The following is a 12,500-nucleotide window of genomic DNA, read 5'->3' on the forward strand; positions in this document are numbered from 1 at the left end:
TTCTATAATTCCATTTTATTCGCTGAAGATTTACTAATTTTTTTTTGAGGATCAAAAAATTAGCAATAATCTTCAAGCAAGACTGGGTATCAATACGATGTAGATCTAAGTCGTTGCCTCAGGGCCAATGTAATATGTCGCCTCTATTGCTGAAAAGCGCTTGCCGAGAGAAAATTCCGGTTTATGACGGCTGCAAAAATGTTACAGAACGGATTCTACCGAAACGAGCACCTCTTCCCGCTCATACAATAAACCACAGCACGGAGACCTTTAGCACTAAGTAATTCTATTTTATATCAAATAAATTTATCACAAGTAGATGTCGTTTCACAAAAAACGCAAATTTAGGCAATAGTCATGATTGTGCGCTGTGTGGACTCGTCATTTCCTGTTAAATAAAAAAACAACTTAAGTTTTCGGAAATGAGGCCAGATAAATTAGCGAATTTGTATTAACAATGATCTTCTTTTATTCTCTTTTCCTTGTGTTTAACAACAGGGTACCAGGACAAAATAAAAAAAGGTCTTGTGTTGCACTTTGATATGTAGACGTATTAAGACTTTATGGACCACTGGGGAGTGCTAATTGCATGCTCACTGCGAACTTTTGAAGGCAGCCATATAGTTTGTTGGAAAAAAAGAATTTTTCGCGGTTCAAAATTCAAAAGTAGTCGCCCATTGTTTTTGTGGCATTCGTGCAGATTTTAATGCTGCGATTTTCAGTTTTGTTTAAAGAAAAAAAAAGTTTAACGTAAACAACAATAAATTTTCCGCTATGGCAAACAGCTGGGAATATTAAAGTCATGTCAATTGGCTAAGTCCATCTGTTTCTCAGGCTCGAATTTGATGCTACATATCACAGAACATGTTTCCCTTTTTTTTTCCATGAAGCTGCGTCAATGACCTTTATTCGGCTTATCATTTTAAGCTCTTCCGATGCGAGCGGCTAAAATTAAACTTGAGGGTTTTGTTCCCTTTTTCATCAGAAGCAATGAATAATTAGGTTTTCCATGTTTATCCTTTTTCGGATTCATTTGCGAAACCATACATCACATACTCGATTAAGCTGGTTTCCTTTAAGGCACTTCACGATATAGTTTTTCCTAATGCGTAAAATGAAAGCACAGTTAATTAGCATTTTTGACATGCAGTTGATATTTTTTCAATTTGCCTCTGAGCGTCTCAGTTCCTTTAAAATAAGACATTCTTTGCTCTTACACGGTTGCATCGTAGTTAAAATCCACCTACCTTTTACCTGTTGAAATATTAAACCTTGGGAAAAGACAAGCGATTCATCGCTAAGACATGCTTGCCGATCAGACCCAGTTATTCCTTGGCTGTTCAATTCGCAGGTGCTTAATCTCTTGTTGAAGTTGTAGGAGATACACTCGATAGAGCTTGCGCATGCAGTCAGGCATTGTAACCAGTCATCTAACTGGAGAGACTTGATAACAGAACCAGCTAAATACTTATCCCGATACGTTGTTGGAAAAGAAAAAGAACTCGAACTTGATTGCTGTAATCTTGAATCCGATGCCTGCGCGACATTGCAGAAACCACTGACAAACAAAAATGAGGCCAAATGATTCCACGGAATTGGAAAAATACCGACTCGACAATGAAGATTGAAGTGACCCGATAATCGCATTTTGCTATATAAGTATCAACCCGTCAATCTTTCCAGCAATAGACAAGAAAGATCGCTGTTTTTCCACTAGTAATATTCGACAACCAATTAGGGAAAACGCATACACTCAGTACGAGAGTGACGAATTCTATATGAAATTTCCACTTAACTCAAGCTGATAACATGTTACATGTAATACCCTTATTTACATACAACGTCAGTACTTGCAGACCTTTCATTGAAGGATTATAGGCTTTAGTTCAATTTTTCTTAATTTTCATCACCCTTGAAATTGCTGCCAAAACATTCTCCCAATTGTTCTGAACATTTTGCTTTTTGAATGATGGACATCGGTCTCTTAGAAGCAGAGTTATGACTTCAAATGTTATATAATGAGAATTTTTTATGGAAATTTAAATACAAGAGCAAGTATGGATCTTATGAATATCCAGTGGCACCAGAATTGACACTATGAATTATGCTACTATCCAATGTGTCAATCAAGTTGCCATGACAACCCTGATGACGTCACATCGCAAATAAATACAGTAAATACTATTAAATAGGGCAAATTAAATAAGGCAAATTACGTTATTTGTAATCTCTTCTTACCTCCAAAGATTTGTTCGATTGTGCCCATCCCGGGAAAAAAGATTCAGATTCGTTTAATTAACCCATTGACTTCAGGGGGATTCACCATTGACGAGTAAAATCTGGCGTTAGACAAGAGTAAAATGCCCTGGCGTTACACAGAGTAAAATACAGAGTATGGCCGGTTTAGGAGTGAAAGGTATAATGTATTTTCACTGATTACTTCTACCCGGCTTTGTTGACCCTCTAAGGGATGTACTAAATGTGACATTAGTAGACGCAACTGCAGAGTCTTAAAAAGGATTGGAACTCGGTAAATCAAGCACCAAATGTGAGATCAAAAGATGCCACTGTTCGGTACGCAAACCTGGCAGAATTGCCTTAAATCCTGACTTTCGAGGGTTCTTTTTTCAACTCATTCATCTGTTTAATTATTTACGGGAACTTTGCCCGAAAAACAAGCCCGTGCAAGCTAATAAGGGAGCAGGCAAAGCGAGCACAAGAGGTGACAAGGAGTGTTTACTTAAATTACAGACTTGTTAAAGGTGGCTTAAAATGGTATTCAGAGGAACCACACATTTCTTAACTTACTTGGGATGACAACTGAATAAACATTTTGCCCGAGAAACAAAGGAACATATGCAATATTTTCACCGTGGAACATATCACCATAGCAACACGTTGACCTGCCTGTACTTCCCCCGCAAAATCGTCACAGAACAAATATGTCCTTAAACACAATTTAACTTACAGAATCAAAGAGAACTCGCTAAACTGAGCTACCTCCCCGACACACCATTTTACAGTTGTAGCTAAGTTAACTGACCGAAGAACCAGTGACTCCCTTTGTGCTTTTCTAATGTTAATGTCGACTAATTAGAATTACAACAATACATTTTACATGATAAAAGCAGTGAGGTCTGTATCAATAGAAGGTCACCAGCAGCCTCGCAGCCATTCATAGGCTAGGTCACTGAGGAAACAGCCGTAATTCCCAACGATTCGATTATGAGCACAATATCAGCAATCAAAAACGGACAAATAATTTGGTGGCAAAAGCGCTAACGAGCCCAATTTTTCTTAGTGAAATTCGTAATTGTTTGAATTCAAAATTGTTAAAAGATTTCCGGGTATCTCGGTCTCCGAAACACTCGCAGATTTCAATTATTGTGCTAATTTCGTAGAGAATTGATTGGATATGAATTTGCTTACACTAATGAGGTAAAACTTGTAAATAAAGACTCTCCTCATGAAGAGAATGCCGAGTTCATGCTGGGGCCCAAGACATAACTGCAAGAAAGAAACTCCAATCAACTCGAGTCATCGTTGACGCCTGATCTCCTTTTCGTGTTTTCATCTGCACAAGTACGCATTCGAGGGGGATAAAACTAGACTTGAGATCGTGCTTTGGCTTCTCTGAAGATACCTCGTTTCTACGGTAACAAAGTAAGGTGCCCCGTTCACATTAAAAGTACAACTCCAGCATACATAAAGCGGCCTTCTTACGTCCTTAGTGTGAACCCACCAAATATGTAATTTAAAGTAAATTTACTTCAATTGCACTGCAATTGAGCAGTGGGGAAAGACTAGAAGGAAACATATGAACCATTCGGGCTAGTCCACCCAAAACAGTGATATACAGCACAAAGGACAACCCTCACTTGGGACTGTGGATTTGTGATCATTTTCTAAAGCAGATGTTCCTTCGAGATAGCTGAGCGGATCCAGTCGATTTTCGAACACAGACAGAGCAAGGAAGCACTTTGACAATCTCACAAGCTTCGGATAAAAGTGGTAGGGATTCAAGGGGAGGAGAGAAACGAAATGAGGCAGAGACACCTCTGTTTGCTTTTTCATGTGGTTGACTGGGTAACAAACGCTAGAATATAAACTTCACAACGAGAAAAATATAGTGTCCTGTTTTATTACTAAATCATCAAACATCTCTTTCACAAGGACTAGGACTAGGTTAGAAATGGTAAAGGCTTTGAATTGATTCTGCAATTCAAACTAAACGCTGTATATATGCACTTAGTCATACAAATCTTGTTTGGTATCACTTTTTAACTACCCTAGCCTTTACCGTTATATCTTAAGTAAAACGCTTTTCTTTAGAGCGACTTTCATATAACCTTGAAAAATAAAAGTAAAAACAGAGCGTACACCAACGCGGATGCGAACAACGTCATCTTTCCATGGAACTTTCTGGAAAGCGATCGGCATTCGCTTTGACGTCATTTGATTTAGGCAGTGATGTGGATTGGGCAAGCGAACTGTTTACTGCCCATATTAGGAGTTTGCTTGGCGGGAATAACGGAAGCCTTGTTTTAATCTTGCCAAACATTGGTCCGTGAAACAAATTGCGAACCTTTTTTCAAGGTCACACGAAAGTCGCTCTATTACGAGTATTACAGCATATTCGCCATTCCGTGAATGCATAAAGATCTGGAACTAAACTAAAATCTCTTCATCGTCATAGAAGGTGTGCGAATGGTCTTGTTCAAGTTTGTAAACATCGATCGTCCCTACTGAGCACTTGACATGGATGAGAAGGCAAGCTTGACAGTGAAGATGGTCCTGGCAGCTGGAAATAAAGACAGGTGGCCGTTACCGTGGTGATGAAGCTTTCATTACGTATGCAGCGAAATATTGAGCCTCGTCCGGGTGTTGTATGGACCCTTTTAACAGCCAATGACAAGTAACCTAACAATGTTCTGCATTTCCAATTCAAACTTTAAGAGACTTCGATAGATCGATTATTCGAATTTGGAATTCGCTCAAGCCCTTGCTTTTTCACAAACATGGCGCTATTTTCATGTGCATGAACACGCAGTCAAAACAGCAATGGGTATGCGATTTACGCCATATTGAGTTCTTTGAGAGAAGGCGCAGAAGCACAAGCATCTTCACAGTTAGTTCACAGCACTAAAAATAGGAGCACATATTCATTTGATCCTTGAAAAGTGAGATTTAGCACATCGTTTAAGGCGAACGGCAAACATATGACTGAAATTTTCGTTCTTCCAAAAATAAAAAAATATATTTGACTTTCACCAATATCTTGCCTGAATGCTACAGATAAAAAAAGGAAGAAAAGGAGAATTTTCATGATTTTATAATAATAAGCGAACTGCAGTTTGGCTTTTCCATATTCACGTCAAGGCGATGCTGAATCTCGCTGATGTTATGCAGAGGATGGGAAAGAAACAACACACAAGCAGCGGTGACAAACATGAGATAGAGACGCTTCCATTGAAATTATATTTTTCTTAACGTCATCAGAAGTGACAGTCGTAAAGTTTTAAGATACAGTCTGTATTTGTAAGGTAAGTGACTAATTAATATGCAAGAGAAGAAACAAATTAACTACAATGAAAAACATATGGGATGAAAGTTGAAAAGGGTATATACTAGTAATGAATCAGCTTTTCACTGCGAATGTTGACTTTCATGTTGACTTTACGGTTAACTGTAACTTCTGATGATGTACGAAACATTAAGCAAAATACAATTTTAAAGGATGCGTTTGTTTCTCATGTTTGTTGCCGCTGCTTGTCTGTTGTTCCTTCTAAAGCTGAGATGGCCAGAGAAAAAGAGATTAAGCTTGTTGTTTCGAGACGCAAGGAGACAACAATAAAAAAAAACTAAAAGATCTCATTTACTCTGTGTTGGTGTGATGCTCCAGGTTAGCGCATTATTACTGAAGACTTCAAGGAAAGGAAAAATCAACACCAGTGGCCTTGAGACGAAAAGGACAACGTACCTGGATCGCGAATGACGTAATGATTGCATGCTGCAATGGCGTCCAGGGCCTGCGACGGATCACTCCACTCCAGCAAACCAGACGCAGAACGAGCAGCTAAAAATTTAATTTAATTCTTCATTAACACTAATAAAGACATTTGCACACAAAGACCATGTTGCATGAAAGACTATTCATTCGCAATGAAGAAATTGGTTGTTGGTGTACATAGTCGAAGGCGGCTTAGTTACACATACATGTATACACACGATTACAAATGGCCTTGAAAGAACGCAATCTTTGGTTAATTCTGAAAAGTTGTCATTAGCCGCCCCTTCACATTTTTGACAGGGGCATCTCTGCAGGGAAACTGGACTCTACCTGCCTCGTTTTCGTTCCAGTCTCGTTATCGTGCAAAACTCCTTTGCTATTTTCCTCCGCTGTTCGATGTTTTGAAGTGTTGAAGGGAAGCGAAAACAAATATATATACGTGTGTCTAGGAGAAGATATGCTGGAGACAAGAAATCGCTCATTCATTGCCTCAAAAACACATTTTCTAATATTTTTGCGGCTCCTCGAAAGAACGGTGCTTTTTTCATAGCTGAAATGTTCTATCATTAGAGAAATTTTGCATCGCGTTTCGTGAACAGCAAACGGGAAACGACAGGCTGCTACTATCTCTGAGAACTTAACAGGCCATTTCCGAGTTCATGTCTACCTCCTCTTCAAGGCGAGTCTAAGTGCGAAGTTTTTGTTAAGAAAATCAGGTTTCATTCATATGCAAAGTAGAACTAATTACCATCACAAAAACTTCGCACTTAGACTCGCTTGAAGAGAAGGCAGACATGAACTCGGAAATGGCCTATTGATACCTGTAGCTAACAGTCAAGAACGAGCTTATAGAGCGACTTTCGTATGACCTTGAAAAAGTGTTCGCAATTTGCTTCACGGACCAATGATTGGCAAGATTAAAACACAGCTTCTCCTTATTCCCGCCAATATGGGCAGTAAACAGTTCGATTGCCCAATCACATTACTGCATTTTAAATGAGGTCAAAGCGAAACTTTCCAGAAAGTTCCATGGAGATATAACGTTGTTGGCATCCGCGTTCGCTAAGCGAATGAAATTCGCTCTCGTTTGTTTTCGTTCGATAAGTCAATTTAATGTTCTGCATTTGTTTACGTTTTGTTTTTTCGTTTATTTTTCAAGGTCATACGAAAGTCGCTCTATCAAACATGCTTCTTCCACTTTTTCGCCCAACGTTGGTCGTTTGCAGTAAACACGATGCTAAATCTCTCTACTGCCTCAAATGCCTCTTTCGACAACGTTACTTTTTAAGTTTAAGGAACTTATGTTCGCGGCTGTAGGTTCCCAGCCAACAATTGCCTTTCATTAATTGTCCTGAATTGGTCTGGAATATGAGGGGACCGCCTACATCCTGGTTTTCACTAGCGAAGCAAACACGAGCGCAGGCATAACAGCTGCACAACAACACAAGCGCGAGGATCAAAATATTTCCTTTTCTTGTGCTTGAGCGCCTTATGCCGTGTGAAAACGAAACACGGCATAAGCACAAGGAATTTACTACGTCTGGATGTGTATGGCCAATTAAAGCACTCGTTCCAGATTCCCCACGTCTGAGCATTTGCGAGTGCTTATGCTTATGTCGACGTTCGTTTTTACTTAGGTATTTCTGCTTGCGTCGTGAGTGAAAACCAGGCTCAAACCAATCTCGTTCTCAGAGACTCCGTTACCCGTGTCCAGCGGAAAGGGCGCGGAAGGCTCCGAAAGAATCCAAAACCGGAACCACCAAATCCTGGTTCCGGTTTGTCTGCGCCTGCGTGAAATTTGATGACAAATGGTCCAATTACATGGTCGACAAAATGCAACACTTTCATTCTGCGTTGGACTATGCTCTAGAAAAGTTAGGGACGGCTGCTCTGAAAGAAGCACAGTATGAAGCTTTAAAAAGTGTTGTCTTTCATCGAAAGGATACCGTCTGTATACTCCCTACTGGACATGAAATTATCAGCTTTTACCGTATGTATTTGACTATTTCTTGTCAAGTGGAGAAGAATTTTCATCAATTATTGTACTGTCACCCTTAAATGCACTGATGCAAGATCAAATAAATAAGCTTAATAGACACTTGAATGTTCGGGTTCTCAAGGATCACCGTTACAGCTGTGGCCAAAAGACCGATTGCTCAACCTCAACAATCGAGGAATTTTTAAAAGGTCCCTCCGCAAATTTTGTTTGCTCACCAAGAAGTTCTTGTAGAAAAACATTTTAAATAAGGTGCTGAAATCGAAACCCTATATGGAACGCATCAAGGCGATAGTTTAAAATGCGGCACATGTGTGGTAGTGGAATTGTGAGTAACCAACTGGATATAATTGTGGGTTAAGTTGTATCATGGGTGACGAAAATCTTCCACGGCCAGAGTCAATTTTAATTTTTAAGTGGTTGACGCCTGGAAGACAAACGCATTTAGATGTAGCCCTTTCTCGTCACCAGAGGCTCTGGGAAACTTTATGCAAGACAACATGCGTCGTAGGGTTCTTATAGCCAAAAATTGGCAATTTGAACCTTACGGCGCCCGCTCACTCCTCGTACTAACACGAATGCACCAATCAGAGACGCTTTTGATTGTTCTTCACAAAAACCAATGGGAAGACACTCTGTTTCAGGGTTTCCCAGAGATATTCTCTTCCCCAGTCAAGAGAAGAACTCTGAGGTCGAGATTAGATGTAGCCGGGTATTCTGAAGATTTCTGGTTTTATCAACGGAGTTGATAATGTAAATTGACCAACGTACAGGGATTATAAAAACTGAAGGTCACGTTTCAGAAGTTGTTTGACATTCGTAACTCGCGCCCTCCAAAACCACTTCCGCTCCTATTTCTACGTTGTTTTTACGAGCCAATCAGAGATGGCCTCAATTGGGATTCGACCAGGTTCGTCGTATCCTTGGTGCAGACCTAAAGGATCGCACCTCTAGGGACGACATTGGGCTTAAGGCATCGTATGACAAGTTTGAACCATGCATGGTTAATCCTCTTGGAAAATTAATTTAAAATAAAACCTTACCATTGGGAAAGATTTTTACTCTGGTTGGGGCTTCAACACTGCAATTTGAGCACATCTGAAAATTGAAGTAAAAAATAATGTGATCACAGACAAGATACTCACTACCCACTGCCTCAGTTTAGTTTTTCCCATTGCAGTGTGCCCCTTCGGCCAGCTGACCTATTGCCCTGCGCTTCCTGAATAGTGTATGGGTTCTTTAACGTCCCACAGGATTAACAGGCGCACTTTCAAAGCCGTTTTTAGTTACTTTTCGGTTAAAACGGAGTAAAAAGAACGACAACGAAATTTTAAGTGAGCTTATTAAAAGTTCACTCAACCCAAGGCGCTTTTTGCAGTATGCTCTCTCTATATCAATAGGCCACGTTCGATATATCAATAGGGAGTTTAAGAAACCACGACGGCTACGGGAATGAAAACGTCACTTCAAATTATACGTTTGAGCTATTCTAAGTATTTCGGGATTATTCAATCTTGTTTATATTATACAATATGTGCGAAGTATCCTATGCCTGGATTGGTACGGACGGATTTGAAGTAAAGAGTAAGGCTGAATAGACTACGAGCAGTTCCTTTGTTTTCTTATAGTCCGTCGAGAGCGCAGCGAAAAAAACAGGCCGCGCGAAAGTTGGCCGCGCGAAAGCTGGTGTCTGGGCGGAAGGCGAATTCCGCCCAGACACCAGCTTTCGCGCGGCCTGTTTTTTTTGCTCCGCTCTCGACGGACTATAAGAAAACAAAGGGACTGCTCGTAGTCTAAGACTGAAAGATTCACTGTAGTTTGTCCACGTTGTAGTCAAAACCTCAAATTTGGTAATTTCACGTAGCAGTTTTGACGAGTGCGGGAGAGAAATGTTCAAAAATGCGTGCCGCACGTGCAGCACGATCATTTTTTTCTCTTTCAACCAACAATATTACTGCTTTTTGGGGTTGTCGTTGCCGTAGCCGTCATCGTTTCTTAAACTCCCTAATATTCACACATGGCTACGAGGCTTTACGGTAAATTTGAATATAGTTTTGTTTTAAAATCTCCCTTGAGACTTGTAAGACAAAGAAAACAGAAGTAAGCCGTGAAATTTGAGCATAAAGCCTCGTAGCCGCGCCTGAATATTGATATATCGAACTCAGCCTATTCTTTGTCTGAAGGGGGTAGTTTCTAATGAAACTGTGGTGATGCGTCGGTGGGGAAGTAGTATACAAAAATTTGGTTTTATCAAAGGAGTTAATAATGTAAATGGGCCACCGTACAGAGATTATAAAAGTTAAAATAATAATCTCTGTACGGTGGCCAATTTACATTATCAACTCCGTTGATAAAACCAAATTTTTGTACACTAGAGCGGTTTTCAAGTGAGTGTCGTAAAACCAAAACCAAAGTAATTAATTTGGCCAATCAAAAAGGACGGAGACAAATCCAGTAAACCAATCAAAACTTTAAGTAATTACACGCAGCCGACACAAAGCGCGGGAAAATGTGCACGCGCGAGCTACAATTGGTTTTGGTTTCATTTCTGATTAGTTGAAAGAGTGGCGCGAGAACTTTGAACCGATCACTGAGTGAAGTAATGCAAAACCAAAGTAATTCACTAATTACTTTCGACACTCAATTGAAAACCTCTCTATTCTTTGTCTGCCTCCTCTTCAAAGCTTGCCAATGATTGTGTTAAACTCAAGCAGTGCACCGTGCACCGTGCATCTGATTAAATCATACGAAGGACAAAGAAAATGCACCCTACCTCAAAGGCTTTCGCCTCTGAAAAGTCAGTTGGTGCGTTGAAAAAATGCAAAACTTTTGTGGGAGAAAATATACCTGACAAAATGTTAAGAACGCAACAAGCTGCATCAACTGAATTAGTCACCATCATCATGAAATGGAATCTACTGAACAGCATTTTCACTATTCAAGTAATTCATCAGGCTAGCAAAATCGAGAAATTTTCTGGTTCTTTCAACATACAGTGTAGCCCACCGTGTTTGTTTCAAATAAAACAGGGAGCTTGAACACGAAACGTCAGGGAGTTAAAGATCTACGACGGAGATGTCGACGAAAATGTCACCTCAAAATATAACTTTGATACCGTGTGAATCGGGCCCAAACCAGTGATATAGTTGTTTCGAGGCGTTCTCGTTGACGACCGCTTCATAGATCTCAAAGTCCCAAATGTCAACACCAAAAAAAAATTTGTTCGGGCTATGTTTAAAAATCCAGAACAGCAATTCAGCATTTTCACTTCAAGTGGTGATGTTCATTAAAGAGAGCAAGTCAAGGGTGATGATAGTTCTCAATTTCGAATCAGTTAGTAAAGTCTCGGGTTGTGACCATTCAAGTGAGCCCCAGTAAAAGGAAATTTCCTCTTAAGTCTTTTCTTGGTAGTTTCTTTAAATTTCATGATGCACTTAAATGGAACGCAATGGTGTTAGCAACATTGGGCAATTGTTAGTCCCTTGAGGTCAGCAGCGAACACATACTATGCACATTCAGCAGGATTCCATGTGCAAAAACCCGTGTGTTACTTTCTTTCCATCCGATCCTTCATGTTCCACATCTGTTACTGAGGATTTTCCTTCTATTTACAGGTACTCAGTCAAAGGATGAAAATTGCAAATTGCGTAAAACGTAAGGAAATGTAGTATAAGGATTCTGTGGATGTTAACTGATGACATCACTCAGTTTGGGTGGCTAAGATTTGCCCACCATGGAAGCTCCTGGATATTTCAGGCATCCAACCTACACATTGCAACACAGTTCTTAATTTGCATGTTAACTTTCTGCTACGAAGGAATCGTGTGTTAGAGATAAAGGATACGGTTCTTGTTGCTCTGTTGTGGTGTCCAGAATCGGTGATTCTTTGACTCGGAGTAATCCTTGTAACACGGCGTTCCATCAAGTAAATTTGAAACTGAAGTTGGATCTACAAGGTATTTCTGCTTGGAGAAACTATGATAAGACAAAATAATGAAATTGTCAAGCAGGGCCGAGTTTCTCACAGTGACGTCAGGACTACTAACCAGAGCTACTTTATTATAGGAAATTAACACTCCATTAAATTAAGGTATTGGGAATTAACGCGACTAAAATTAACGCGAATTTAATGTAAAACGACTTTCGAATAAACAAAATTAACGCGAAGGAGTAGGTAGAATTTCACATCAAAGGAAATTAACACGGCTAAGACACAGTTGGTGGTGACCACCGGAACAAATTTTAATATTCAACACTGGATGCAAAAAAAACCCCACTGAACAAAACTGAGCCCTCTGGTCAACAAAACAGCCTTCATATTCTAACGGTTGGACTGGATCTAGCATGAAATGGAGGCTAATGCGGGCAAATTAATTTGCATTTGAAGAGATTTGCCCGCATTAGCCTCCATTTCATGCTAGATCCAGTCCAGCCGCGAGAATTCGAAAGTGGTCCATTCTAATTAATATAGAGGTTAACGGAAAGAAAGAAAGA

The 12,500-nt window shown here is 39.9% G+C and overlaps 2 protein-coding genes across 4 annotated transcripts in view; both read right to left on the reverse strand.

The window, feature by feature from the left end:
- Positions 1 to 3,346, reverse strand: part of LOC137979376 (zinc metalloproteinase dpy-31-like) — a 7,986-nt gene extending 4,640 nt beyond the window's left edge. The window contains exons 1-2 of one of the 3 annotated variants that reach the window (XM_068826621.1): positions 2,969 to 3,346; positions 2,239 to 2,339 (exon numbers count right to left, since the gene is read on the reverse strand). In XM_068826621.1, the coding sequence (XP_068682722.1) occupies positions 2,239 to 2,266 (28 nt within the window). In that variant the 5' untranslated portion in view covers positions 2,267 to 2,339; positions 2,969 to 3,346. Of the gene's footprint in view, positions 1 to 1,247; positions 1,784 to 2,238; positions 2,507 to 2,968 lie in introns of those variants that run through there. The other 2 variants (XM_068826620.1, XM_068826622.1) reach the window with 2 other exon arrangements.
- A 779-nt stretch (positions 3,347 to 4,125) lies between these two features.
- Positions 4,126 to 12,500, reverse strand: part of LOC137979275 (heterogeneous nuclear ribonucleoprotein L-like) — a 25,275-nt gene continuing 16,900 nt past the window's right edge. Inside the window, exons 11-15 of the mRNA XM_068826499.1 lie at positions 11,851 to 11,981; positions 10,780 to 10,853; positions 9,050 to 9,104; positions 5,981 to 6,076; positions 4,126 to 4,801 (exon numbers count right to left, since the gene is read on the reverse strand). Coding sequence (XP_068682600.1) covers positions 4,743 to 4,801; positions 5,981 to 6,076; positions 9,050 to 9,104; positions 10,780 to 10,853; positions 11,851 to 11,981 — 415 coding nt within the window. The 3' untranslated portion in view covers positions 4,126 to 4,742. The remainder of the gene's footprint in view (positions 4,802 to 5,980; positions 6,077 to 9,049; positions 9,105 to 10,779; positions 10,854 to 11,850; positions 11,982 to 12,500) is intronic.

This window comes from Montipora foliosa, chromosome 12, assembly GCF_036669935.1.
Source record: "Montipora foliosa isolate CH-2021 chromosome 12, ASM3666993v2, whole genome shotgun sequence".
Lineage (NCBI taxonomy): Eukaryota > Metazoa > Cnidaria > Anthozoa > Scleractinia > Acroporidae > Montipora > Montipora foliosa.